Source organism: Pelodiscus sinensis, chromosome 25, assembly GCF_049634645.1.
Source record: "Pelodiscus sinensis isolate JC-2024 chromosome 25, ASM4963464v1, whole genome shotgun sequence".
Classification (NCBI taxonomy): domain Eukaryota; kingdom Metazoa; phylum Chordata; order Testudines; family Trionychidae; genus Pelodiscus; species Pelodiscus sinensis.
The window spans coordinates 5,189,749-5,215,718 of NC_134735.1; the positions used below are offsets into that span (position 1 = coordinate 5,189,749).

The 25,970-nt window shown below is 48.7% G+C and overlaps 1 protein-coding gene across 1 annotated transcript in view; it reads right to left on the reverse strand.

Annotated features, from left to right (window-relative positions):
- Positions 1 to 25,970, reverse strand: part of CSMD2 (CUB and Sushi multiple domains 2) — a 743,482-nt gene that overhangs the window by 23,555 nt on the left and 693,957 nt on the right. Inside the window, exons 58-63 of the mRNA XM_014578911.3 lie at positions 21,027 to 21,203; positions 18,707 to 18,886; positions 15,399 to 15,572; positions 11,583 to 11,756; positions 5,391 to 5,464; positions 1,294 to 1,405 (exon numbers count right to left, since the gene is read on the reverse strand). Coding sequence (XP_014434397.3) covers positions 1,294 to 1,405; positions 5,391 to 5,464; positions 11,583 to 11,756; positions 15,399 to 15,572; positions 18,707 to 18,886; positions 21,027 to 21,203 — 891 coding nt within the window. The remainder of the gene's footprint in view (positions 1 to 1,293; positions 1,406 to 5,390; positions 5,465 to 11,582; positions 11,757 to 15,398; positions 15,573 to 18,706; positions 18,887 to 21,026; positions 21,204 to 25,970) is intronic.

The window sequence follows — 25,970 nt, forward strand, 5'->3', positions numbered from 1 at the left end:
AAGCAATAATTTGCACCCACCTGTCACCAGAATCAAAGGGTCAAACCTTAAGAGGTTCTAAATACCTATGTTCCCATAGTTATGCCATGTCTTTTGGGATTTGGCCTTAAGATATTAGAAATCGATGAGATCAGAGTGTGTGTGTGTGTGTGTGTGTGTGTGTGTGTGTGAGAGAGAGAGAGAGAGAGAGAGATTTGGCCCTCAGGTATTAGAAATCAAGAGATCATTTTGTGTGTGTGTGTTTTACTGCCCTTTGCAGTCCTGTAAAACATACCGCCAATTTCCTTGGGGGCGTTACTACACCAAGCTAATAATCTCATTGCTAGGAAGCTTTCCTCAAGCCTCCCTCCGATTTCTCCCTTTCTGTGGATCTCAAAGCACTTTACGAACATGAATGAGGCATCAGCTGCCCCTGTGCATTGAGTATTGTTATCATAATCTACCTTTTGCTGATGGGGAAACCAAGGCAGCTAAATGACTCGCCCAAAGTCACACAGAGAAAGAAATGGTAAATCTAGGTAAGAATCTAGGACTTCTGACTTTCCATGCCCTGTGCTAATCAGTAGATGGCAGATCAGCGCTCAGTAAGTTAGACTAACTGCACCTAATTCTGCGCCTGTGAATTGCATGGACAGAGGAAGCTTCAAGGAAACCTGACACTTTGTTCCTCCCTATTATAAAAAAGCCCCAGAAGCATTTTTGCTTCACTTCTTAAGAGCAGCAAGTGCCACTCATCTTGGTTGCAGCTTCTGCATCCTCAGTGCCGGCCGGTGGAGCAGCAAGAGGGGTGAGTATGTGAGCCTGGGAACTAGTCAAATTACAATGGGGAGCTAAGGAGAAGCACTGCTCTCCGCCGCACAAAGCAGCGATACAGCCCACGGCTGCACCTTCCTCCTCTGATTCACCGCACTAGGAATCTGAATGATCTCAGGTGATCCCGCTTTGCTTATTTCAAAATGCTTATTTCGAAATTGGGAGCATCGTCACAGCACTTATTTCGAAATTGAGCCCTCTTCCTCCCACTTCCCTTACTTCTTGGACAATGAGGGTTACTGGAGTCGGAGTAAGAAGTCCTCCAGCCTGACAGTATTTCGAAATAACAGCCTGCTGTGTAGACGCGGACTAAGCTATTTCAAAATAACGCTGGTTATTTCAAAATAATGTTGCTGTGTAAACGTATCCTAAGAGCATATCATATATCAATGCCCCCTGCCTTCCAACGCAGAATGGCCAAAGATTCGCTGTGCACAGCAGGCGGCGGTTGTACAAACCACACCTCCCTTTGACACTTACGAACACAGTCGGGCTGCACACCACTCCACGTCAGGTTGGGGAGGCACGTCCGCGTGGTCGAGCCTTGGAGCAGGTATCCTTTCTGACACCTGAAGAACATGAGGCTTCCCACCTGTCGCAACAAAAGATAAAGAGCTGGATTGCCCAGTGAATCAACAAGTTGGCACACACTGTTCTATGTCAATTCCCAGTCGGCATTTGCTTCAGCAGGCATAGTGCTAATTCATTCAAAGAAGTGACTACGGCTCCTTTGTCATGCAATTACCACCTAATTAGCAGCATGACAGGTTACTTGCAACAGATTGACATTTTTCAAAACAGTCTCTAAGCTGCCACAGGACTACTTCCTAACAAAAATACATGTATATATAATATCACGAGCTTCCTCAGATGAGCTGGAGCGGAGGAAAAAAGCTCATCTGAGAAAGTGGGTTTTACCCATGAAAACTCATGATGCTACATATATATTTGTTACTCTCTAAGGGCAACGACTACACTACAGCGTTATTTCGAAATAACAAGGCGAGCATCCACCCAGGAAGCCTGTTATTTCAAAATTATTTCAAAATAATAGGCTTCTTATTCTGGAATAATAAACCCTGATTTCATGAGAAATCATGCCTATTTTGAAACTATTAATTTGAAATAGCAGTTGTGGACCTTTCACTGTTCCTATTTTGAAATAACTCCTCCCCAGAGACATTCAAAGTAATTGATATGGAGATATACCTATCTCCTAGAACTGGAAGGGACCTTGACAGGTCATTGAGTCCAGTCCCCTGCCTTCACAGCAGGACCAAGTACTATCCCTGACAAGTATTAGAGGGGTAGCCGTGTTAGTCTGGATCTGCAACAGTGACAAGGAGTCACTGACAAATTTGCCCCAGATCCCTAAATCCTCAAGGATTGAGCTCACCACCCTGGATTTAGCAGCTCAATGCTCAAACCACTGAGCTCTCCCTCCCCAGTGCTTCCTGGTAAATCAGGGTAGCACATCCACATTAGGGGATCCTGCCTTGGACTAATTTTTAGTCTTCCATGTAGTGTGGACGTGCTAGTTTGAAACAGTTATTTCGGGAGTTATTATTCCAAAATAACTTATTTAAAAATATTCTTGTAGTGTAGACATACCCTACTGTGCCACAGGACTACTCTTTGTTTTGAAACTGACAGACTAACACGGCGACCCCTTGGAAATTTTGTAGAATATTGATTACAGTATTCATCAAAATGTCCATAAAATAAAATCTAGGAATAAAATCTCATTCAAATGAGTAGTCACTAACTCCGGTGTTTATTATAGTAGCCCTCCAAGGCTCAATGGAGTGCAAACAAGCAAGACGACATGGTCCTTGCCTTGAGGAGCAAAAGGGTTATTTTCCTTATGACAAATGTTTAAAGGGAATCATGGAATCATAGAGCTGGAAGAGACCTCAGAAGGTCATCAAGTCCAGTCCCCTGCTCTAGGCAGGACCAATCCCAACTAAATCAACCCAGCCAGGGCTTTGACAAGCTGAGACTTAAACACCACTAGGGATGGAGACTCCACTACTTCCTTAGGTAACCCATTCCAGTGCTTCACCACCCTCCTAGGGAAATAGTTTTTCCTAATATCCAACCTGGACCTCTCCCACCACAACTTGAGACCATTGCTCCTTGCTCTGCCATCTGTCACTACTGAGAACAGCCTTTCTCCATCCTCTTCGGAACCTCCCTTCAGGAAGTTGAAGGCTGCTATCAAATCCCCCCTCACTCTTCGCTTCTGCAGACTAAACAGACCCAACTCCCTCAGCCTCTCCTCATAGGTTATATGCTCCAGCCCCCTAATCATTTTGGTTGTCCTCCGCTGGACCCTCTCCAATGCGTCCACATCCTTAAAACTCAAAATAAAATAATGACGATAGGAAACATCCCTTACTTACATTATCGATGCCCCTTTATGGACACTGAAAAGGAGTCTTAAAATCTAATTTACTTTTCAACATTATTACTTTTTTCCTACATTTTATTCTATGGAGATAGCAAAGCCAGACTGGCCAGTTTTGGGACCTGTTTTTATAGGCTGCTAGCATGACGCTGTTTCTTTTGAGTTTCCACCATTGCAAGTAAATGTTTTCATTTAAAGATAAATTAAAAAGAAAACACATATTGTGAGAGTATGTGGCAGACCCAGAGCAGCTGGCTGCCGAACTCTAATGGAGAGAAAACATGCTGGGCTCTGGGCGAACAGTTTCCTCTTCCCTGAGTAACCAGGGCCAAGCCTAGTACAGCACAATCAGGCAGGACGTTGGGACCAATTAAGAGCTTGCTGGAAGCAGCAGGCTAATCAGAGCACCTGCAGCTCATTAAGGCCTGTTGGGGCTTGTCGATAACGCCCGTCAGGAGCCCAAGATCGGAGTGTGAGGAGGCGCACTGAGTGAGAGCTGGGAGCTGCAAGCAAGGCAGAGTGCCATGGAGGATCAGGATGGACTTGCTCAGGTGCCAGAGGAAAGCTGCTGGGAGGGATCATTTGGAGAGGTGGCCCTGGGAAGAAGCTGCCAGATTAGTAGAACAAACCCTGCCTGTTGCTGCCTTAGAGTTCCTGGGCTGGAACCTGGAGTAGTGGGCGGGCCCAGGTCCGTGTCCCCCCACTCCCAAGTGCTCCACACATCATTACAGAGGTCTGCCCCTGAGAAGGAAGACTAGGACTACAGAGGGGGTTTCACCCCAAACTGTGGACTAGCCTCTGATGAGTGTGGCCCAGTAGCCTGTGACCGTTGCCTCTAGTAAAGGGCAGGGGGCTGTGCAGAGGGTCACAGCGAGCCTTCAAGACAATCACTGTCCGCCAGAAACACAGGACTCTCGGGGCAGGCTCAGAGCTTTGCCACAGAGCACTTTTCACTTTAAAATTCTATTTCAACTCTGCTCTTTTTCAGTTTGGTTTTTGTTGCTTCAGTATTTTGACAAACCAAGAGACATACACTTGACAGGGATGGTCCAGAGAGAATACTTAATCGTGCCATGAGGACTGGATGACTTCTCAAGAGCCTTTCCAGTCCCATGAGTCTATGAATTTGAAAGAAAGCCCCACAAATAGCAAACGATCTGAAATGGGCTTTGGGGTTTTTTACACAAGGAAGTTCAAGATACACAATGGGGTATAATCCCAGCCCCACTGAAGTCCACTGGGCATTTTGCCAGGACTTCACCCTGGATCACAGGAATTGGAAGATTCGAGCCACAAAGGCATGCAGAACTTCCTGGTGTTTGCCTGCCTGTAGGTACTGGGCCAATCTTCTTTTGCAGGCTCAGCATTCAGAGCCAGCTGGAAAGTTGGCACCTTTGATCATCTTGTCCACCTCCCACAGGGGCAGAAGTAACACAGGATTTTCCCCTGCCGTTTGTCTCATCAGCCAATGAACAAACATTTTGATTTTGCGATGCCTCCCCATGTGCCTATGCCAACCGGCTCTCCTTAACTCAGCAGAAGAGTAGAGTCTCGTTAATTGCATGGCTACCCACACCCCTCAGCTCTCTCGCCAGCACCACTTCCAAAAAAAATCACACCGGCGGCATCTCAGTATGAAGAAGGCCCTAGAATTAATGCACTAAATCCATGGATCAAGGTAACAAATTAGCAGCTTTGCTGGAAAAAAAAACCACTTGCAAAGGAACGCCTACATTGTATTAACTAATCCTGCCTCATGTCCTACCCCCGCATGGAAGGCATCTTGTATGAAGCACAGATTTGAATCCACAGGTGGGACATGAAGGATTCCTTTGCATGACATATTGATTTTCCCCCCATTATGGCTGAGATTAGCAACACCACCTAAGGGATCTGGATTTAAAGGTAAAGGAAACAAGGCGTGCACTGCTAATACTAATTACGCTCAGAATAAATCTTAGTTAGCTGTATAATTAACACTATAAATCTAACACTTAAACACACTGAAGTCTCACCGTGGAATCATCGCACTCTCTAGCAAAAGCCCATACCCATGGAGTCTAATTAAGGCCCCAGGGGACTTCTCGGGTGGGACATCAGAGCAGGTTACACAGGCTATGAAACTTGTACTTGCATAATGTGATAAAGGGACATTGGGAAATTAGATTACCTGATAACCTTGGGAATTGTTCTGCATTCCAAACAGAGGCACACCGGGGTCTGCACATGTAGTGAGAGTCGGATCTTAAATAGGAAAAAAAAGAAGAGAAAAGAATACAGCAGTATTAAAAGGACTCAGACACTGAGGGTGTTTGTGAAATCCATTTCCAGAGCTGTGCGTGCTCCCGGCTCACTCCATGGCTCTTTCACGTTACTTTTCACATATTTTGCGACAGAGCTCACATACACCATCAGAAAGAATTACGAAATTATTTCCAGCTCTTAGCCAATGTAACGGGAAGCACTGCCCCCCCAGGGGAAAATACACAAGACAAGTGGTGTATATCTCCCTCCCTTTTCCAGTTCTCCCTACCATTCGCAACAGTTAATTTAATGCAGAGGTGGGGAACCTAAGCCCGGGGGGCTGGATGTGGCCCCTGGCTTGCATGGATCCGGCCCCTGAGGCTCAGCCCCCTCCCCAGCATTGGGGAGTCCATGCTGGTACTCCAACCCTCTCCCCCCCGCTATCCCACTGAGGGGCTGGAGCATAGAGAATCTACTAGGTTGGGCCCCCCCAGGCTCTGGTGTGTGAGAGGAACATGGGGAGGGTCTTTCGCCTTCTCAGTCGGGGGCCACATCTGTGAGGTGGTTTTTTTTTTGTGCTTCACACTTGTGTGTGGCCTCCAACTGATTTTTCTGGGCGTCAATAGCCCCCAACCCAAAAAAGGTTCCCCCCTAATGATTTAATGCACTATTAGACCTGGGCTCCCCCCCACAGGAGCAGGTACCGCGGCCCCCCAGACTGGCTTGGTGCATCCCCAAAACACTGTCGCACCCACCAAAGCGGTAGCAGGCGTTCCTAATTCACCTGAACACAGCTAAAGAAAATGCAAGAGCGGGTGGAAAAATGTAGTAACTTAAAACAAGACCAACATTTTTGAGGGGAGTAAAAAAAAAAAATCATCCAAAAAGGCTCCCATTTTTCAACCATCCCGCGACAGTGTCCATTAGCAGCATGCCCATGGGAAGCAAGGCCCAACATGTAATCTTCACTTAGACATACAGGTAGCTCCCCTTTGCACCTGACACCATGGAATGTCTCACGGATTGTTCCATTATTACCATCTGGGCAGGGATGGGAGCGCTAAACGTTTTCAAAGGCATGTTGGCAATGTTTCCCCCATCTGGGCATTTCAGGTAGTGCAAACGGATTTCCCTAGCCATACGGATTATGTGCAGTCTCTTGGTTAATGAGTCATTTTCTCTCCATCAATAGGATTTCATATTTGATGTTCTAGTGCTTCTGGCAGGGCTCACATAGGGTACATCTATACAGCAACATTGTTTTGAAATAATTAGTATTATTTGGAAATGACTTACTCCGTGTCTACACAGCAGGCAGTTATTTCAAAACAATGGCGAAATACTGTCAAACTGGAGGACTTCTTACTCCAGCTCAGATTGTCCACAATGCCAGACTGGGGTCTCCTGGGGTGGCAATCCGGTTCCCCCGTTTACACTGAGCTGCCGTTCAAAGTAGTCTGCACCCCAAAGAGGAGGATCAAACCTTCCCTGGCAACTCACTCCATAAGCTAAAAAGAGACCCAGGCTATGTCTAGACTATGCGGTTATTCCGGGATACTGGAGGTATCCCGGAAAAACTCCGCCGTATCCAGGGAATATGTTTGCTCTTCCGCTTTTTTTCTGCGGAAGAGCAGACGAGCTCTTTTGGAAGCCCCGTCTTCCTGCTCACATGAGGAAGAAGAGCTATTCTGAAAGGGGGAGGGGGGGTGGTTTCAAATATTTGGCCTAGTGTAGACTGGCCACATTTTAGAAAAGCCTCTTCTGAAAAAACCACGGAAAAAGCTACACAAATGACAGAGCGCAATTTGCTCCTTTTTCTGATAAAGCTCTGTTGTCTAGACACAGCCCTAGACACATCCAGACCCAGGAAACACACACAGAGGGAAAAGCCCTCACAATCAAACACACAGCTGGACCAGAAATGCCACCCTCTCCTCATGGTGGCGAAGGGGGAAAGGACACCCGATGCTGCAAAGAACAGGCTTCGATTGTTATTCCTCGTGACTTGACTATTCAGCCTCTCCATAAAGCAGCTTGACATGCTTCCCGGAGCTCTCCGCAGGTCCTCAGGAACTGCTCCGAGTCCGTAAACAAGAGATGCCAAGTGCAGGCAAACCAGGGCTGCAACACATGAGCTAATTCATTTCACTTATTCAGCTCTGCTGAGCTTTTGTCATTTATCACCGGCCCGGTTTCCATGGCATCCAACAGAGGCCCACAAGATAAATCGCAGTGTCTAAGTTCACTAACTAACTGAAATGAAGTCCCATCCCACAGATGAGGTGGAGGCTGATGGATCACAACAAGCGAGGTGTATTAAATCCAGGCCTCTGGGCTGTATTTTGGGGGCCTGCGAGCCCAGCCGTCCAAGACACCTCAAAATCGCATGGGATCTGAATATCAATCATGCTTTTTTTAATCAGCTGCCTGTACAGGAAATAGACACACAGGGTTTTCACAGGCAGACACATATTTTCCCTTCCTCCGATTTGAACTAAGCAAATTTAAAGGAGCAAAGTACATTTCTTTGGCAATATCCACAACTGGGTTGTTGTGCTCTTTAAGGCTACATTATGATAATGTTCTTCCAGAGGTGTGGATGCCACGTCCTGAACATAGATAACAGGGTTTTGAGTAACGACCCATGGAGAAGTGATGAAACAAGGCAGGCAAACCCAACTGTGGTAGTTAAAAGCCTAAGTGCTGGTCTACACTAGAGAGTTATTTCGAAATACCCCCCCCCCCTTCTTTTGAAATAATAAGTGGAGCATCCACACTACTAAGTCTGTTATTTTGAAATAATGGGCTGGTTATTTTGAAATGTGTACTTTTGCTTTCCTTGGGGAATAACACTTATTTCAAAGTAGTTATTTCAAAACAGCAGGAGTGTGGATGCTCCAGTGCTGCTATAAATAACTACTCCCCTGAGTAATTCAAACTAATGACTTCCCAGCGCTTCCTGGGGTTCTAAGTCCAGATAGCACGTCCATAATAACGGAACCTGTCTCGGACTGATTTTGAGGCTCCCCCATTGTGGGGACACGCTATATCAATTTTATTATTTTGGGAGTTATTATTTTAAATTTAGTTGTTTTGAAATAATTTCCTAGTGTAGACATGCCCTAAATGCTCTGACTACTGGCGCTACACACATAGCTAGTGGTACAGGTATAATCTGGTTAACTCATTAGATTAAAAACAACGAATAGTCCTGTGGCACCTTAGGGTATGTCTACACAGCAGAATTATTTCGGAATAACGGACGTTATTTCAGAATAACAAAGAGCACATCTACACAGCAAGCCATTATTTTGGAATAATGGTGAGCTGGAGGACTTTGTACTCCGACTCCTGTAACCCTCATTTCACTAGAGTAAGGGAAGTTGAAGGAAGAGTGCTCTTCCTTCGACTTTCTGCTGTGTAGACAGCGCCAAAAGCCGAATTAAGCTATTTCGACTTCAGCTATGCAAGTGCTGTAGCTGAAGTTGTGTAGCTTAATTCGACTTTAGCCCTGCTGTGAAACCGTACCCTTAGAGACTAACATATCTATATCTATATCCACGGCTCAACAATTAGTGTAATCTACTCACCTGGGGAGAGTAGATTACAAGCCAGCACAGCCGCGCAGTGCGGTAAGAGCATGCGCAGTGCTGTCTTCACATGCGCTGCGTGCCGAACCGTGCAGCTGGCGAGCAGGGCTCGCTGCTGCTTAGCGAGCCCTGTCTATATCTATATCTATATCTATATCTATATCTATATCTATATATCTACACACAAAGAAAGAGAGAGAGAGAGAGATCGAGAGTATCATGAGCTTTCATGGGTAAACCCCATTTCATCAGATGAACTTCAGTGAGGAAAAAAGGACTATCAGAATTTTAACAAAAAAAGAAAGGAGAGGAAAGAGAAAAAAAACCGCATGTTTTTGTCAATAGGAGTGCAGGTGCTAATGAGGCTAATTGAGTAGGCTGGAAGGGTGTGTCTAGACTACATGCCTCTGCTGACAGAGGCATGTAAAATAGGCTACCCGACATAGTCAATGAAGCGGGGATTTAAATATCCCCAACTTCACTAAAATAAAAATGGCCGCTGCGCTGTGCCTGTTCAGCTGATCATCGACACGTCGCAGCAGTCAAGAGGTGGATCGGTCCATAGGGGAAGCCTTTCACGGGCATAAGGGAGCGGTTGACAAAGGCGTTGCCTGTCGACCGATCCGCGTCTTGACTGCCGTGCTGTGCCGATGATCAGCTGAGCTGGCAATGCGTGGCGGCCATTTTTATTTTAACGAAGCTGGGGATATTTAAATTCCCGCTTCATTGACTATATCAGGCCGCCTATTTTACATGCCTCTGTTGGCAGAGGCATGTGGTCTAGACATACCCGAAGTGTCCCGTACTTATCTTTAGAGGTCAATGATGTGTTAAATGTAAGGAAGACTTGTTTTATAATGGGCCATCCAGTCAGTGGTTTTGTTAAGCTGGAGGGAAACAGTGTCAAATTTGCATATGAAGGTCAATTCCACATGCTCTCTCTCTCTGTAATTGGCTGGTGAAATTCCTTTGCAGAAGAATGGCTACTTTTAAGTCCATTAATGAGTGCCCAGTCCCCTTCCAGTTTCTGTGTTTTACTATTCCTGATATCTGACTTATGTTCATTCATCCTTTGTCAGAGAGACTGTCCAGTTTGGCCAATACGCATGGCCGAGTTAGTCTGTCCTTCTCACACCATCCTACATATGAGAACAAGGATGTGATTGATGGCAGATAAATTGACAACATTGCAACTTCTGTGCTCCAAGAGCCTGGATAATCAGGTGAGGGTGGCATTAGAAATGGAGAGTTAAAGGGACAGACGGCATGCAGTCAGCTGGCGGAACTCACTGCTACAGAGACCTCATATTCAAATACAGAAGCTAGATTTTGAAAAAGAGGAGCCTGCTCTGACGAATAATGATTATGTTCTGCCCTGACCGTTCATGTGCCCAGGAAGCCACTAGGAACTGACAGACAAGACCTAAGTTGGGGATATTGGGATTTGTATCCAAGCCTGCAGGCCAACTCCGCAGCTACGCACAGTCACCCGTGTGGTTTTGTATTCTGTGGACAGCACCTTTCCCTTTCCAAAGGTCTCTTGATCTGCTGGAGCAGCTGGCCTGTTGGCTCCCATTCAAATACAGCGTGTTACAGAGGACACACACCGGCTGTGTCTAGACTGGCATGATTTTCCGGAAATGCTTTTAACGGAAAAGTTTTCCATTAAAAGCATTTGCAGAACAGAGCGTCTAGATTGGCACGGGCACTTTTCCGCCAAAGCACTTTTTGCGGAAAAGCGTCCGTGCCAATCTAGACGCGCTTTTCCACAAAAAAGCCCCGATCACCATTTTCGCGATCGGGGCTTTTTTGCAGAAAACAAATCTGAGCTGTCTACACTGGCCCTTTTGCGCAAAAGTTTTGCGCAAAAGGACTTTTGCCTGAACGGGAGCAGCATAGTATTTCCGCAAGAACACTGACAATCTTACATGAGATCGTCAGTGCTTTTGCGGAAATTCAAACGGCCAGTGTAGACAGCTGGCAAGTTTTTCCGGAAAAGCGGCTGATTTTCCGGAAAAACTGTCCAGTGTAGACACAGCCACCATGTACTTTCACATGGAGAATTTACTTTGTTCCACCAGGAGCCCTTGGGACAGTCTGGCCCCAGTTGTGGGTGGTGGGCACATCTGGAAATGTGATTTAGGGTCACGTAAGTAAAAGTCTCCCACATGTTCCAGGATCTGGGACTTTGTCCTGAAATACTGTCAGCCGATGGAGGTGGCCTCTATGCAGAGCATGCATCTGGGGCCTGGGAAGTTCGTTAAGGGAGGTGAGGCCACACCCAGATACTGTCTAAGGTTTAATGGGGAGGGTCTAACAGATGAGCAGAAGGAAGGGGAGCTTGCCAGGTGCTGGCCTTCTCTGCAGAAGATCCTCCATCGTCCTCCACTTCTCACCACAGGGGACCAGCAAGCAGGTGAAAGCGGGGACCAGAAACTAAGCAGACTGGGAGAGAGAAGGGGCAACTGATGGTTTGGGATGAGAGGTCAGAGGTCGCAGCGCCCTGCAGAGAGAGGATGTCCCCTTACCTATGCAGCTGGGTTGGGTCCCACTCCACGTCCCGTCGGATTGACAGAACCTCCGTGCTGATCCCACCAGCACCAGCGGGGGAAGGCAGGTGAATGACACAGATGAGCGGTAGGTGAATCCTCTGTCTTCTCTCCTGCCCTGAGCCGGTGTGCCAGGGTCGCCGCAGAACACCGCTGGAAAAGCCAAAGGACAGTTAGTGGGTGGCGACGGACCTCAGCAAGGGCAAATAGCGATAATGGGATACAGACAATTCAATTCGTGGCCCAAACTTCCCCACCCCGGCTTTCAAGCGCTATGATGGCTCAGGAAATTACTAGTGGCAGAAGGCAGACTGGCTGAATTCTGCTCACTTCTCTCTTTTTTGTCAATTACTGTTTAATTAACTTTCACTTTCCAACATCTCCTGGCAGGGAGGAGGAACAGACGGTTTGGAGCGTCCCCCTCCCCCTTCTTTTTCCTGCACAATGGCATGCTTAACTTTAACCGTATCTTTAATTGCACAATGTCAAATTTCCATGCAGCGCCGTGTCACACAGAAAGTCCGTTAATTATAGAATAGCTGGGGAAAGGTGTAAGGCACGCAGCCGGGTCTTTGTACTGCTTAATACGAAAATGGTTATTGTGTCGCTGCCAAATCATCAATGCTACAATCCGGCTTTGTCATTGGGAGCCGGTTCCCTACTCTGTATTGTATCACACCCGCAGGTTTTCATCCAGCCATAGGGCTCTGCCTTTGCTCCTCGTTCCAATGCTTGCTGTGACACTGCGGGGCTCTTTTCAGCTCAGGCTTTCAACGAGCCTCAGGAGCCAGGTTTTCAGAAGTGCTCGGCACATTGGGAGCATGGTGGGCGCTGGGGTCTTTTGAAAATCTGGCTCCAAATTTACATGCCAAGAAATGGATTCAGGTTGTCTTCACAGCAGTGCTATAAGGTGGCGATTATTGCCTACATGGTACAGATGGAGAAACTGAGGCAGAGCAAGCAGGTGGCAGGGATGGGGAAAGCACCCAAAAGTCTTGGCCCTACGTTTCTTCCTTTTTCATTTGCATGCTGCCATCCAACTTTGTCCCTATGGGGTGACACTTTCCCCTCACTGAAGTCACTGGTAAAATTCCCATTGATTTCAGTGGGGCCCGGATTTCACCTGGGGTCGAGAATCTAGACTCATAGAAGACTGGGGCTACGTCTACACTACAAAGAAAAGTCGGAAAAAGTCAGTGCCAAAGTCAGGAAAAACCTCCTCATTCAACACATCCCTTATGCCTCGTACAACGAGGTTTGCAGGCATGGTGAAAGAACATGTCCGCTTTTCTGAATTGTTTTCGGAAAAGCGGACGCGTTCCTTGGACGCGGCATTGCTTTTCCAGGATACCGAAAAGTGCTGCAGTCTAGACATAGCCTGGGATGGGAAGAGACCTCAGGAGGTCATCTAGACCAACCCCCTGCTCAAAACAGGGCCAGGGCCATTAGGTTGGTCAGGCATGACTTGCCCTTGGTGAATCTGTTTCCACTGTTCCTGATCACCTTCCTCTCCACCAAGTGTTTCAAAATAGATTCCTTGAGGGCTGCTCCATGGTTTTTCCAGGGACTGAGGTGAGGCCGACCTGCCTGTAGTCCGCTGGAATCTCCTTCTTCCTTTTTTAAAAACCTGGTGTTAGGTCTCCAATCTAGGGATGTAAGTGACTAGTCGCGTCAACTACTCGACTACTCACTCCCACCGATCTTGCTGCCTCTGTATCAGAGGCCGCAAGGGGAGGGGAAGCAGGAGCCAGTGCTGGGAGGAGCCCACTTAAAAGCCGTTCCCCCCAGAACCATCTCCGTGGTGCAGCGGGGGGGGGGGGGGGAGGCAGAAATGCAGCAGTTCAGGAGCCAGGTCCCAGACCTACCCCTGCTGCGAATCTGCAGTTTAAATGTAGTAGGAACTGGGCTTCCCACTCAACTCCTACTACATTTAAACTGCAGAGCCGCAACGGGGGTAGCTCTGGCTCGCGCTTCCTCTTCTCGACTAATCGTGTAGTCGATAAAAATTGTATCAACTACACGATCAGTCAATTACCCGCTTCTTAACATCCTTACTCCAATCCCAGATAAATGTTTAATGCCCCATTGGGGAAGTCCATGTCTTGGGAGGATGGGACAAGGATTTCCCTCTGAGGGCAGACATAGCTGTGAGGGATTAGGGAGGGGGCAAGTCTCAAACCAGAGCCTCCAGGTAGTCCTCAGACTACAGTCACCACCCAGCAGCCAAATGGTCCTAGCAGGGAGTCTAGCCTAGTGGATTCTAGCTAGGTCCAGCCTCTCTGGTTGGCTCAGACTCAGTATTTAATGCAGTTGTCTGAGTAACTAGTTGAGTCTGGCTGATTGTGACCCTGGACTTCTGCCTTTTTGTTTCATTCCTGAGACCTGCCTTTTTCCTGATTCCTGACTTCTCGTCCTGTTCCTGTCTTACTTCCATGTGCCAGATCCCTGCTTCTCCACCACATCCCCGGTTGCTGATCCCGGCTCTGACCCATCTTGGCTCTTGACTCCGCCCCGACCTCTGGTTCCAGACTCCTGCTCTCACTCATAGACAGACCACCCACGTCCTGATCTATGACAATACCCAATTTCCATTGTCTGGGGGTACATCTAGACTACAGGCTTTTGTCGGGAGGCTTTGTCAACAGATACTGTCGACAAAGCTTCTGTCAAAAAAGAGCGTCTAGACTACAACCAGTTCTGTCGAAAAAGCAATCTGAAAAAAAAGCACTCTCGTTTGAAAAAGCACAGTGTAGATGCAATAATGCCTTTTGTCGACAAAACTCTGTCGACAAAAGGTGTTATTCCTCGTAGAATGAGGTCGACCGCCATCGACAAAACTGCTGTGTTCTGTCGACTTAGTGTGGACAGAATGCGGCGGTAGTGTAGACACAGGTATACTTTTGTCGACAAAACCCCGTAGTCTAGACACATGCTGAGAGACAATATATAAAATCCCACCACGAGTTTCATCTCCCATGAGGCACACCATTCACAGAGAGGATTAAAAACTGGATTACTATCCCTAACATCTCCTTCCAGAGTGCAATTAATCCTTATGCACCAGGCAACATCCAGCCAAACAGCCAAGCTGATGCTGTGTAGAAAAGTGTTTTGCCTTTAATTCCGACTTTCCTTTTACTGTGGAAGCATGTGCGAGCCATGAAGACTGGAGGGGAGGGAAATACTTCACTTACTACTTGCTTATGGCTGGAAGAAACTTCTCCCATGGGCAGGTGAGGCCATCACCGTCTGTTTTATACGTTAGGTCAAAGACTGAATGGAGCATTGACTGGGTCAAAAAAGACTGATCCTTTACAAGGGGTGGGCAAGGCTGTCCCCAAGGGAGTGCAGGGCCCCCTCCTGCCCTCAGCACTCCCCCAACTCTTCCCACCCTGCTCCGAAGTAGAGCTGGCCAGGGCACTCTGCTTCCTACCACTGTGGGGGAGTGGAGCAAACCGGCTGGGATGGGTGGCAGGGCAGAGCTGTCTGCTGCACTGTTCCACAGCGAGTAGAGGGGGGGGGGGGCGACTCCTGCTGCTACCCTGCTCCAGGCCCCCCCCAGGCAACCCCCTTGGCTGTCCTGGGCCTCAGAAACTAAACTCAGTATGGTGAACCATCCCATCCATAGGACATTTGGGGCAGCCACTGAGGGGTCCCCCAAAGCATGGGGCCTGGGACAGTCACCCCGAACTGCACCCAGGACAGGATGGCTCCGGTGGTGGGATAGAAGGGGGCTGGAGTTTAAGGTTCATGCTCCATCCCATTGCACGTGGCTACCCAGAGATGTCTGCTTACGAAAACACTGCGGCAGCTCTCCGGTCCACGTCCCGTTCCCTTCACAAGTCAGGACGGCAGGTAACGAGAGCTGGTACCCTTCCAGGCAGGCATAGCTCACGCTTGCTCCCCAGCTGAAATCGGAGCCCACGACTTTCCCGTTGGGGATGGTTTGTGGGGATTTACAGGTGATTGCTGAGCAGGGGGGAAAGAAAAAGCACATTCAGTTCTAATGACTTCTCAGCGTAGCTGTTTCCATTAACAAACAAATCCACGTAGGAGCCAAGTTACTTCCTGGGCACTGAATCTATCACAGGGAATTTAGCTAGAGGGAGCCTGGGCAAACTTTTTCTGTTATATGCATGTTTGTAAATCTTGGGATTCTGCTTTGAGTTCTAGGGCTGACCAAATCCCAGGACTCGCTCTCAGAGTTTCTATTTTCCACCCAGAATTATGAATCTGAGCCCAGCTTAGTTGGAACATCCTCCCAGAGACTTCAGAAATTTCACAGCTTTGGGAAAACCAGACTTGTTTGAAGTGAGCGTTGAAATCACCAAGTAGGCTGAATTTTCCCAGGTTGAAAAGTTTTATAGTACGCTGCTTTGGAGTGTATCTGAGCACTGGGCCCAATGCTCAGCAGGCGGTGTAAATCAATGCAGTTTCCAAGTGAGAATCGAGCCTCATTGTGCATTGCTCTTGCTGCATTAGCTCAAAGGGGCAAGAAGAAAGAGGAAGGAAGCGTTTCGCTTCACAGCCTTGCAGGGGTATCACGTATTTATGGAAGATCCCAAGTGGCCTGTGGATCTGGCAGGTGAACCTCAAGAACTTTGCAGGGTGAGATCAGACAATCATCCAGAGGCTGCTTCACATTTTATCGGCACCTCTGGGTCAGAAAAACACTGGCAAAGAAATCAGCCTCTCTTGCAACAAGCATTGCTTCCAGTGTTTCCGCCTCCTAATCAAATCAGAAGAAACCACAGCACTGAAAAATAATACACGCAGGTGTGGAAAAGCTTTCCAGTTCTTCTCAGAGGCCAAAGACAATGCTTTTTTCAGGTTTGCTTTGAGTTTGGGGTGCAGACTTGCAGATGAGTGCCAAGTGCTTCATCCATTCATAACAGCTGAGCTTCCAATTTCTTTCATAAGGCTGTACATCCCTAGTAAGTCCAGTGAAGTTGATGCACAGTAGTGCAAATGGGATCAGAATCGGACCCTTGGAAGCAAACCCTATTAGCAGAGAGTTCAGTTTTAGACAGAGCCTGCTGTGCAGGTTTGATTTCAAATACAATGTGGCTTTCCTAGATAGGCACGCTTTTTATTTTTAAATTGGGCGCGTCTGATCTTTAATAGGTCCTTCTGTTCTCCCTTTCAAACCATGACCCAGTAAATGGAACTCTAGAATGTTGATCCTGGCGGCACCTATCTCCCCCGTGGTGAGGACATGGACAGGTTCAGGGCAACAGAGAATCAAATCTAGGTTCTCCTAGAAGGCAGCAGATTTTACCTTCCCTGGCCATGCGGCACCACAGTGCAGTGGACATCCTGTGTGTGTTTATCTGGCTGCATATGAGATATCGTACAGTGCCAGTGTAACCCACACACCTAGTGTGGTTACTGAACAATGCAAGTGGTACCTAGACCACAGCAACAGTTAAGACCAAGAGACCTCTACAGGATGGGCTGGGAGCCAGCTGGCTTTTAACTCAGAGGGAAGAGGCTCCTATACTCTACTTCAGAGGGCCCAGGTTCAAATCTGCTTGGTGGAGATTACAAGTGTCAATGGTATCCCTGCAGGGTAAATCTAAGAGCATTTCTTTCTTTTAAGCTACAGCACAAGTGAGGTGGTCATTATTTTTGGACCTACGTGGCATCATTTGCTTGAATGGGTGAGGAAAAAACTGTTACTTGCCTTCGTAATGGTTGTTTGTTGAGATGTGTTGCTCACGACCATTTCACAGATTGTTGGAGAGTTTTCCCTTAGAGGTACCCGTCGGGCCAACAGGGGAGCCCCCTGAGAGGCGCCACTATATTGGTGCATATATACCCCTGCTGGCCTTCCACCCCCTCAGTTCCTTCTTTCCGGAACCCTCCAGAGGAGGTGGGTCGGAACACAAGTCCTCTAATTCCCACTGATGACCAGTTACTTACCAAGAGTTCCAATGCTTGTTAATTGCCTCATGAGGAGGAGCAAAGTCTGGCCCCATTAGGGGCACCCTTATGATTGCAGGGGCCCTACACAGTCTTATTAAACTAGTGCCCCTATGCCCAGAGGCAGCGGGAGAGGGGCGATGATTTGGTAGAGCTGCGATTTTATAATCTTCAGCAACACACGAATTAAATCATTTTAAAGCACATTTTAAATGAAGATCCTGTCGAGTAAGGCCAAGTCTGCACTGGCACGTTACTGCGCTGTCACGTTCGGGGCCAGGGGTATGAAAAAACACCTCCCCCCCACCCCGAGCGCAGCAAGCTTCAGTGCTGTAAAGCACCAATGTGAACCAGGCTACAGCGCTGGCAGTGACTTGGGGAGGTGGCTTACACCGATACGGCCACACTTTCTGTTTACAGCGCTGCCGGGTCTGCACACTAAATGGTAAATGTAGACAAAGCCTAACACATTCCATCACAGGCGGTAGGAGACCCCATAGCTTGAGGAGGCAAGCCTGCCCCAGCTCCGCCCACCAGAGCCCATGCTCCGCCCCTCACTGTGGCTTGCTGGCCCTGGTACCCTCCCTGCCCCAGAGTCGCATCCCCAAACTGCACTGGCCCCAGAGAGTCGGCAGGCAGCATGGCCGCAGCATCCCCGAGCCTCAGAACTCCGGAGAGCTGGTGGCCAGTGTAGCCCCATCCTGCTCCATCCCAAAAGATCCAGAGAACCAGCAGCGTAACCCCAGAGAGCTGGCCTGCAGGCATAGCACAGGACTGGGCATGGGCGGGACCAGGTGAGGCAGTTTGGGAAGGCAGGGCCTTCCCCTGTCTAAGATACCCGCCATCCATGCATTAAATTCAGAAACTGACAGGATAGACCTGGGGTTGACAAAGGCCTGCTAAACGATTTCATTACCACCCAAATGGCTCTTCACCACATTCAGTAGTTTGCTAATAGCTCTGGCCGGCTCTTTCACTCTTAAGGTAACTAGACCCTAAGCAGAGCCACAGACAGGATAGGAAAAGTCGGAGAGAGGACATTAAGACCCAGAGGAGCTCCAAATTTTCAGGTGCCCCATGCAGCTGTGTATTCTGTGTATGGGTGAGGATGCCCCTGGTCCCAAGTAGATACATGGCACCTTGAGGCCTGTAACATCCATTTCCAGCAAACGGGCTCTCACCCTTGCAGACAGGTTTGGTGCCGTTCCAGGTTCGGTCCTTTGTGCAAACCAGAGAGGATGCCCGGTCCGATTCCATCATGTAGCCAGGTATGCATTGAAACACAACCGTTTTGTTGTAGTTAAAGTCATTTCCAAGCCGAAAGCCATTGGCTGGCACACCAGGATCCCCGCAATTTATCACTGGAAAAGGAGAAGAGGCAATGGTTACATTTTCCACTGCACTTGCCTGTTTCAAGCATATGGATATGAAATGGCTAGAAACCTCGCAGTCTCCTCGTCTTTCAGTAGATGATGATGCACTCTCAGCGCCAGGGCAAACCAAGGAGCTGGGTCACCCAGGGAAATGTTTGGAAAAGATGTGTGCAGAAAATTTTGCCATGCTCAGTGGAGTGGACAATATGAATAAGCAAGGGCACTAGGAGTGTGTCTAGACTACAGGGTTTTGTCGACAAAAGTGGACTTTTGTTGACAGAACTATACCTGCATCTACACTGCCGCCGAGTTCTGTCAACGTAACGTCGACAGAACTCGGCAGTTTTGTCGACGGCGGTAAACCTCATTCTAGGGGTATGTCTAGACTACATGGCTCTGTTGACATGGCTCTGTAGATGAGGTTTCAAGACATAGGGAAATGAAGTGGCAATTTAAATAATTGCCGCTTCATTTACATCAAAATGGCTGCCGCACTGTGCTGATCAGCTGTTTGGTGGCACAGCGCGGTAGTCTGGACGCTTCGCGGTCGACAAGGCAAGCCCTTGTCGACCGCCCCGTTATGCCTCGTGGAACAGCTGACCGGCACAGCGAGGCAGCCATTTTGATGTAAATGAAGTGGCGTTTATTTAAATCGCTGCTTCATTTCCCTTTTTCGAGTACACTAATCTACATGGCTCCGTCGACGGAGCCATGTAGTTTAGACGTACCCTATGAGGAATAACGCCTTTTGTCGACAGAGTTCTGTCGACAGAAGGGGTTATTGCATCTACACTGACCTTTATGTCTACACTGTCATGTTGACAAAGCGGCTTGCTTTGTCGACAGAATCGGTTGTAGTATAAACGCTCTTTGTCGACAGATACTCGTCGACAAAGCCTCTGTCGACAAAAGCCTGTAGTCTAGACGTACCCTAAGGCACTAAGGCTTTTCATGGGGCTGAACGTGTTCATTAGCCTGAAACAATACGCCGACCTTGGGATCTTTTAATAAATGCCTGGGCCAATCTCACAAGCCAGCTCCACAGGGAAGCCGTAGAACGTAACTTCACGTACAAGTTTGATTCCTATCACAGAGGTATGAATAAAGACATTGGCTGGATGGCCAGCTACACTCCACATCCTAATGCCATAAAAAAACAAACAATGGGTACTTCAGAACAATTGGCACCTTTTCTATCAGCTTCATGTAGCATGGACACTCTAATTGACTATTTCTTTCCCCTGTTTTCCTTTTACCCCCTTACTTTCCCCCACATCCTCTATTTATTTAGAAACTGGACCTTTAATAACTCCATTCACCTGAAGAAGTGGGTTGTGCCCCAAAAGCTCATGATACCACCCAACACAATATGGCTACATCTAGACTGGCATGATTTTCCGGAAATGCTTTTAACGGAAAACTTTTCCGTTAAAAACATTTGCGGAAAAGAGCATCTAGATTGGCATGGATGCTTTTCTGCAAAAGCACTTTTTGCGGAAAAGCGTCCGTGCCAATCTAGACGCACTTTTCCGCCAAAAAGCCCCGATCGACATTTTCGCGATCGGGGCTTTTTTGCGCAAAACAAATCTGAGCTGTCTACACTGGCCCTTTTGCGCAAAAGCTTTGCGCATAAGGACTTTTGCCCAAATGGGAGTAGCACTGATTTCGTACATGAGATCGTCAGTGTTCTTGTGGAAATTCAAGTGGCCAGTGTAGACAGCTGGCAAGCTTTCCACAAAAGCAGCTGCTTTTGTGGAAAAACTTGCCAGTCTAGACACAGCCTATATGTTCAACAAAAGCTTCTGAGCTATGGCCAAATCATGGTGCATTCTGGGAAGGCAACATGCTGGTGGAGCTTAGCTCTCATCACAAAGTTTGTGACTACTCATCTGGAATACCCATCCAAAGCTGGGGTATTCCACAGGGGATGTGGGGCCTCGGAGTGTTTGTATTTCCCCTGCCTGTGGATAGTTTTATTGCACTTCGGACGACAGTCTGTCAAAATGTGCATGCTGACTCCTGCAGGTCTTAAAGTGGAGGGTTTCAAACGCACTCTTTGGAAACCTCGCCCTAAGTGCCTTTTGTTTGTTGTTCACCTTGTTTTCCAGGAACACACTCCGAGGCTCACCTGTACACTCCGGACTGCTGCCTGTCCAGGTTCCGTTAACAGTACAGTGCCGGCTCAGCACACCCGTGGAGTAATAGCCTTCCCGGCATTGATAGATAATGGAACTGGAGAAAACCAAGCCGTCATTAAACACGACCCGTGCGTTGCTTGGAGTTCCTGGGTTTCCACAAGATATCACTAAAAAGCCAAAAATACCAGAATTAGAAAAAACAAAGACGACCCCGATCGTCACCAAAGCAATTTAGCTGCAAAAATCTCTGGATTAAATGGTGAACAATGGGTTGGCGTGAAGTCAACCGCGCCTACTACTGCGAGGGAAGTATCCCGAGAACAGTGGATGAGTCTTGCCCTGGAAACCACAAGGAATTGATGTCGTCAGTCAAGGTTGTCCTGGTGAGTTCCTGACAGGTCCTCTACTCAGTCGGTGCTGATAAACTTTCAGCTGTGTGCATGCATGTGTATGCTCCCTTTAGCTAAAGTGTTAAACCCCGGGCACTTGGGGCAACACTGTGAATCACTGAGAACCCCCAGAAATGACAGATTCAGGCAAGGATGAAACCAATCGGGCAGGTTTATTGCCAGATGTGATGCATTAACAGTTGTTAGCAGAAAGTCTCAGCGCTAGGCCACTGTGCATTCTGTAAGCATTGATAATCCCCCCACATGCAAAAGTGCATAAAACATCCCCCCAACCAGGATCGGTTGGCATTTACCCTTTGCGGTGCCCTTTTATAGACACGTGCAAACAACTTACATCACTTCTTTATGTACCAAGTTGCCATGCTCTGTTACTTAGTTACCATCCCTCACTTTGCTTACTTCCTATCCTTCATGCTGTCAATTTCGACCCAGTCATGAACCTAGGTCAGCATGTACATTCGTTTTTGGGGAATCGGTTGGTACCAAGACGTTTCTTATTAAGATGCTACTCTCTGCTGGTTTACAATCTATACCCGGTGCCTCCCTATGTTCTTCCATGCTTGACCTAACTTACACAATCACACAATTATCAATAGTGCCTTTTTCTTGGCTGCTGAACCAAAGTCTTGCTCACTAGATTCCAGGCCTGTTGCTATTTTCATGTTACAGGCCTTTATTCACTGCTGAATCGATGTTACTGACCCTCCACTTACTACATTTGAGATGTTCTCTTGCCCCAGAAGCCAAGTCCCCCACCACACACCTCATTGATTTTTGAAAGTGGAGGGCAAGGGACTGGACTTGATGACCTCTCAAGTTCCCTTCTGCTTCTAGTGTTCTAGGATTGAGTTTACACTGGAATTCAAGAACATCCCCTGGCTGCAAGTCTCTTGCTTACAGGTCTCTTCTGAATTGAAAGAGATGCAGGTTTTCTGCCCCTGGCTTTCCATCATCTGCATGATCAGGCTGTTAAAGTACCTAACCCTACGTGGAGCTCAAAGAGCCGAGCTGGCTCTTGGCAGCATGATTGAGGCAGCTCTCACAAAGCACCTGCAGAAGAAGGTGGTGGAACCCCAACAAGCTCAGAACCTGGCCGGTCTGAATTCGAGCCTGGATTGGTAGGGACCAAATGGCCATTGAATGATGGCTTGGTGAGCTGCGTGAAACAAGGGAGGAGGGGTCTACACAAGCAGTAAAACTAGCAATGCCCGGCACATTAGTGTGACCAGAGGGCCTGATATGGGCCACAAGATCCCTTGTGTTCCCTTGAGGTGCCCCTTGGAGCTCAAGGTTACAACACATCTGGGCAGGGGAAGCAGCACTGCTCTGGCTCTGAATTTCACAGCTGGCTTCCCATCCACATCATGGGGTCCCAGCGAGTGACACTCTCTGGGTCTCAGCTGCAGAACTGGGGCTCCCATCTGATCGTTGCTGACGTCAAGGGAATCAACGCAGCAGGGGACTCGGCTACCTTTCCATCAAGGCAGCCGCTCCTGCTTATGGCCTGTGAATAGCCAATGATGCTTTCAGCTGGGGCGGAACCTTGCGCAGATACAATCGCAGGTTTTGTCGACACCCAGGTTTTATGTCTACATTGCTGCAATAAAAGGGCATCCAACTGAGTGGCAGGACACGCAGCCCCGCCATGGCAAAATAAGAAGCTGCAATAACGGCACCCGGTCCTCATTTACTGTGGAATTACAGTACATGAAAGAAAATCACAGGCATCAATAAAGGCTTAAACTGTTTGACAAGGAAATTCCTCGGGGCAATGCAGCACCATCTCACTCCCTGGGAGAGAATCAGTCTGGAAATAACAAGGTGCCCACATCTCCATGGTCTTTCGCTGCCTCCCAGACCCGGCGATGGCGGGAATGGAGTATCGCCTGCCATTCTGCCCAGGGAGATGAATCTCTCATGGGTCACGGTAGGAATGCGCTGTGCACAGCTGCCTAACAGAGAGAGCGAGAAACAGCCCCCTCTTCTCCCTTGTTTCTTGGTTTGCTGACAGCAGGTTAACAGATGAGCTTGTTGGATGTGTATCTGTCTGACAGGGAAAAACTAATAACCGTCCTAGGCTGCGTGCGCAGACATTTTGCATGGCACGGAAATCACTCGGGGTGCGTGCTCGTTTGCAGAGGCCTCGTGCAGCCAACATCTCAATGATGCACAGTGTCATTTTCAATAAACGCGGGGAGAAAAGTCAGATTCCATCAGCTCAAGAAGAGCAGTGGATTCATATTTCACAGTCGGGTCCATGAATCATCTTCTCTCCCCTACCCCATCTGACTTATGTACACCCCCCTCCTCCCAAATGCACATAGCTGATTCTAAAATAGCCACCGCAGGGTTGCTACACAAATTGTGTCTTTGGAGAAGACGGCACTGGGAAGGGAATGACAAAGGCGCAATGTGACAGCAGAAGTTGTAATTCCAGGTGGACGTCTGTCAAAAGCCTGCATTGCCCTGGCGAGGTAAGAGACCACGGACTTCTAGGCAACTGATCAGACTTGAAAGTTGTATTTAAAAGAGCTCAGGGCCCAATCCAGCCAGCACGGGACAATCCACGTAAAGTATGTCCCATGGTATAAATGGGAGCACCCTGCACGATCAGAGGACAGACGGAAAACGGAGCTGCCTCGCTGTTTGGATGGAGCACGTATCAAAATCAACGTGCCCCCCCTCCCTCCTGAAGCCCATCAAAGAAGAAAATAATTTGATTGGGGCTGTTGGTTTTATTCTGACTATAACTGGAAAATATTTCAAAGGCTGATGCCCGGATAGACCGACGGGCTTTAACCAAAGGGTCAGAGGAAGGAATACAAAGGCGCAGGGAACCCGCAGCCACAACTCCTTTCTCTTGGCTACTGGCTGCAGGAATGGGAGCAGCCACCTCCCTAAACCAGCGGTTTCCAAACGAGGGGTCGTGCCCCAGCACCGGGGGGTGGGATGTCGGGCGCCAGGGCTCGTTGCTGCAGGGGGATCAGGTGAGCAGCAGGGGTACGTCTAAACTACATGCCTCTGTCGGCAGAGGCATGTAGATTTGTTTGTTCAGCAAAGGTAAATGAAGCCGCGGTTTAAATGATCGCGGCTTCATTTACATGGCTGCCGCGCTGAGCCAACAAACAGCTGATCAGCTGTTTGTCGGCTCGCCGCTAGTCTGGACGCTCCCCCTGTCGACATCAAAGCCCTTTGTCGGCAGCCCCGGTAAACCTCATTCCACGAGGAATAACGGGGCTGCCGACAAAGGGCTTTGATGTCGACAGGGGGAACGTCCAGACTAGCGGCGAGCTGACAAACAGCTGATCAGCTGTTTGTCAGCTCAGCGCGGCAGCCATGTAAATGTAAATGAAGCCGCGATCATTTAAATCGCAGCTTCATTTGCCTTTCCCTATCTGTCTAATCTACATGCCTCTGCCGACAGAGTCTAGACACAGCCGGGGGGGGGGGGGGGGGACTAAGGCAGCAACCTGCTTGTCCTGGCTGCATCCCAGAAGCGGCCGGCAACAGGCCCGACTCTTGGGACAGGGAGAGAGCACACAGGGCTCCGAGCACGGCCGCTGCCCCGCACTCTAGCTCCACACTCCCATGGGCTGAGAGCCTGCTGCTGGCTGCTCGCAGAATGGTCTGCGGTGCCAGGAGAGGCAGGAAGCTGCTTTAGCTCCCCCGCTGCACCCCTGGGAGCCGCTTGAGGTCAGCCCCTCCTGCCCCAGCCCTGATGCTGCAAAGCCAGAATCCCCTCCTATGTCCCCACCCCGGAGCACCCACTCTAATCACATTCTGTCGGGCCGCGGCATCAACGATTTTCTTCCACTGGGTCATGAGGAAACACGTTGGAAACCTGCCGCCCTAAACTGGAGCCGGCCTGCTGTGGCTGGGTCTGGGGGCTAGATTTTTGCCAGGAGTGTGGTGCCAAGCAGCCATGCTCCAGCTGGGGAACGAGGTGTGTAAATCTCCACCTGCATTCCTAACAGCTCGTCCGGCTGTCCAAACGGAGAGGCGGCGTAACGATCTCATTCGCTTTTCACACTTGACGCCGATTATTTCCTGGAACTTCTCCTCAGCCGTGGAAAGCGAAATGAGATTGATCTGTTCAGTCAGTTTCACTTTCGGGTTCCAGCATTAACACGGTGCCGTTCTGCGGCGCCTTTGGTCTCTGGGTCGTGGGGCGCTTTCAGATGAGTCACGAACAACAACGCCAAGGTTACAGACAGGAAAGTCAGGCAGGGAAGAGTGAAATCAGGCCCGTGTGCAGGGGGGTGTATGAAGGGTGTGAATGCATCCCCCAGCATGGTCTCCCATGGGGCCGATTCCGGGCTGGGGATGGCTAGGATGGCACGCTGCCTGAGCCTCTCTCCCTGGTACTCCGTCCGGCTGGGGCAAGGCTGGGGCTGATTCTCACCCCCACACAGGAGCAAGGCCTGGGGGAAATCAGCCCCAGCCTTAGACTCATAGACTTTAAGGTCAGAAGGGACATTATGATCATCTAGTCTGACCCCCTGCACAGTGCAGGCCACAGAATCT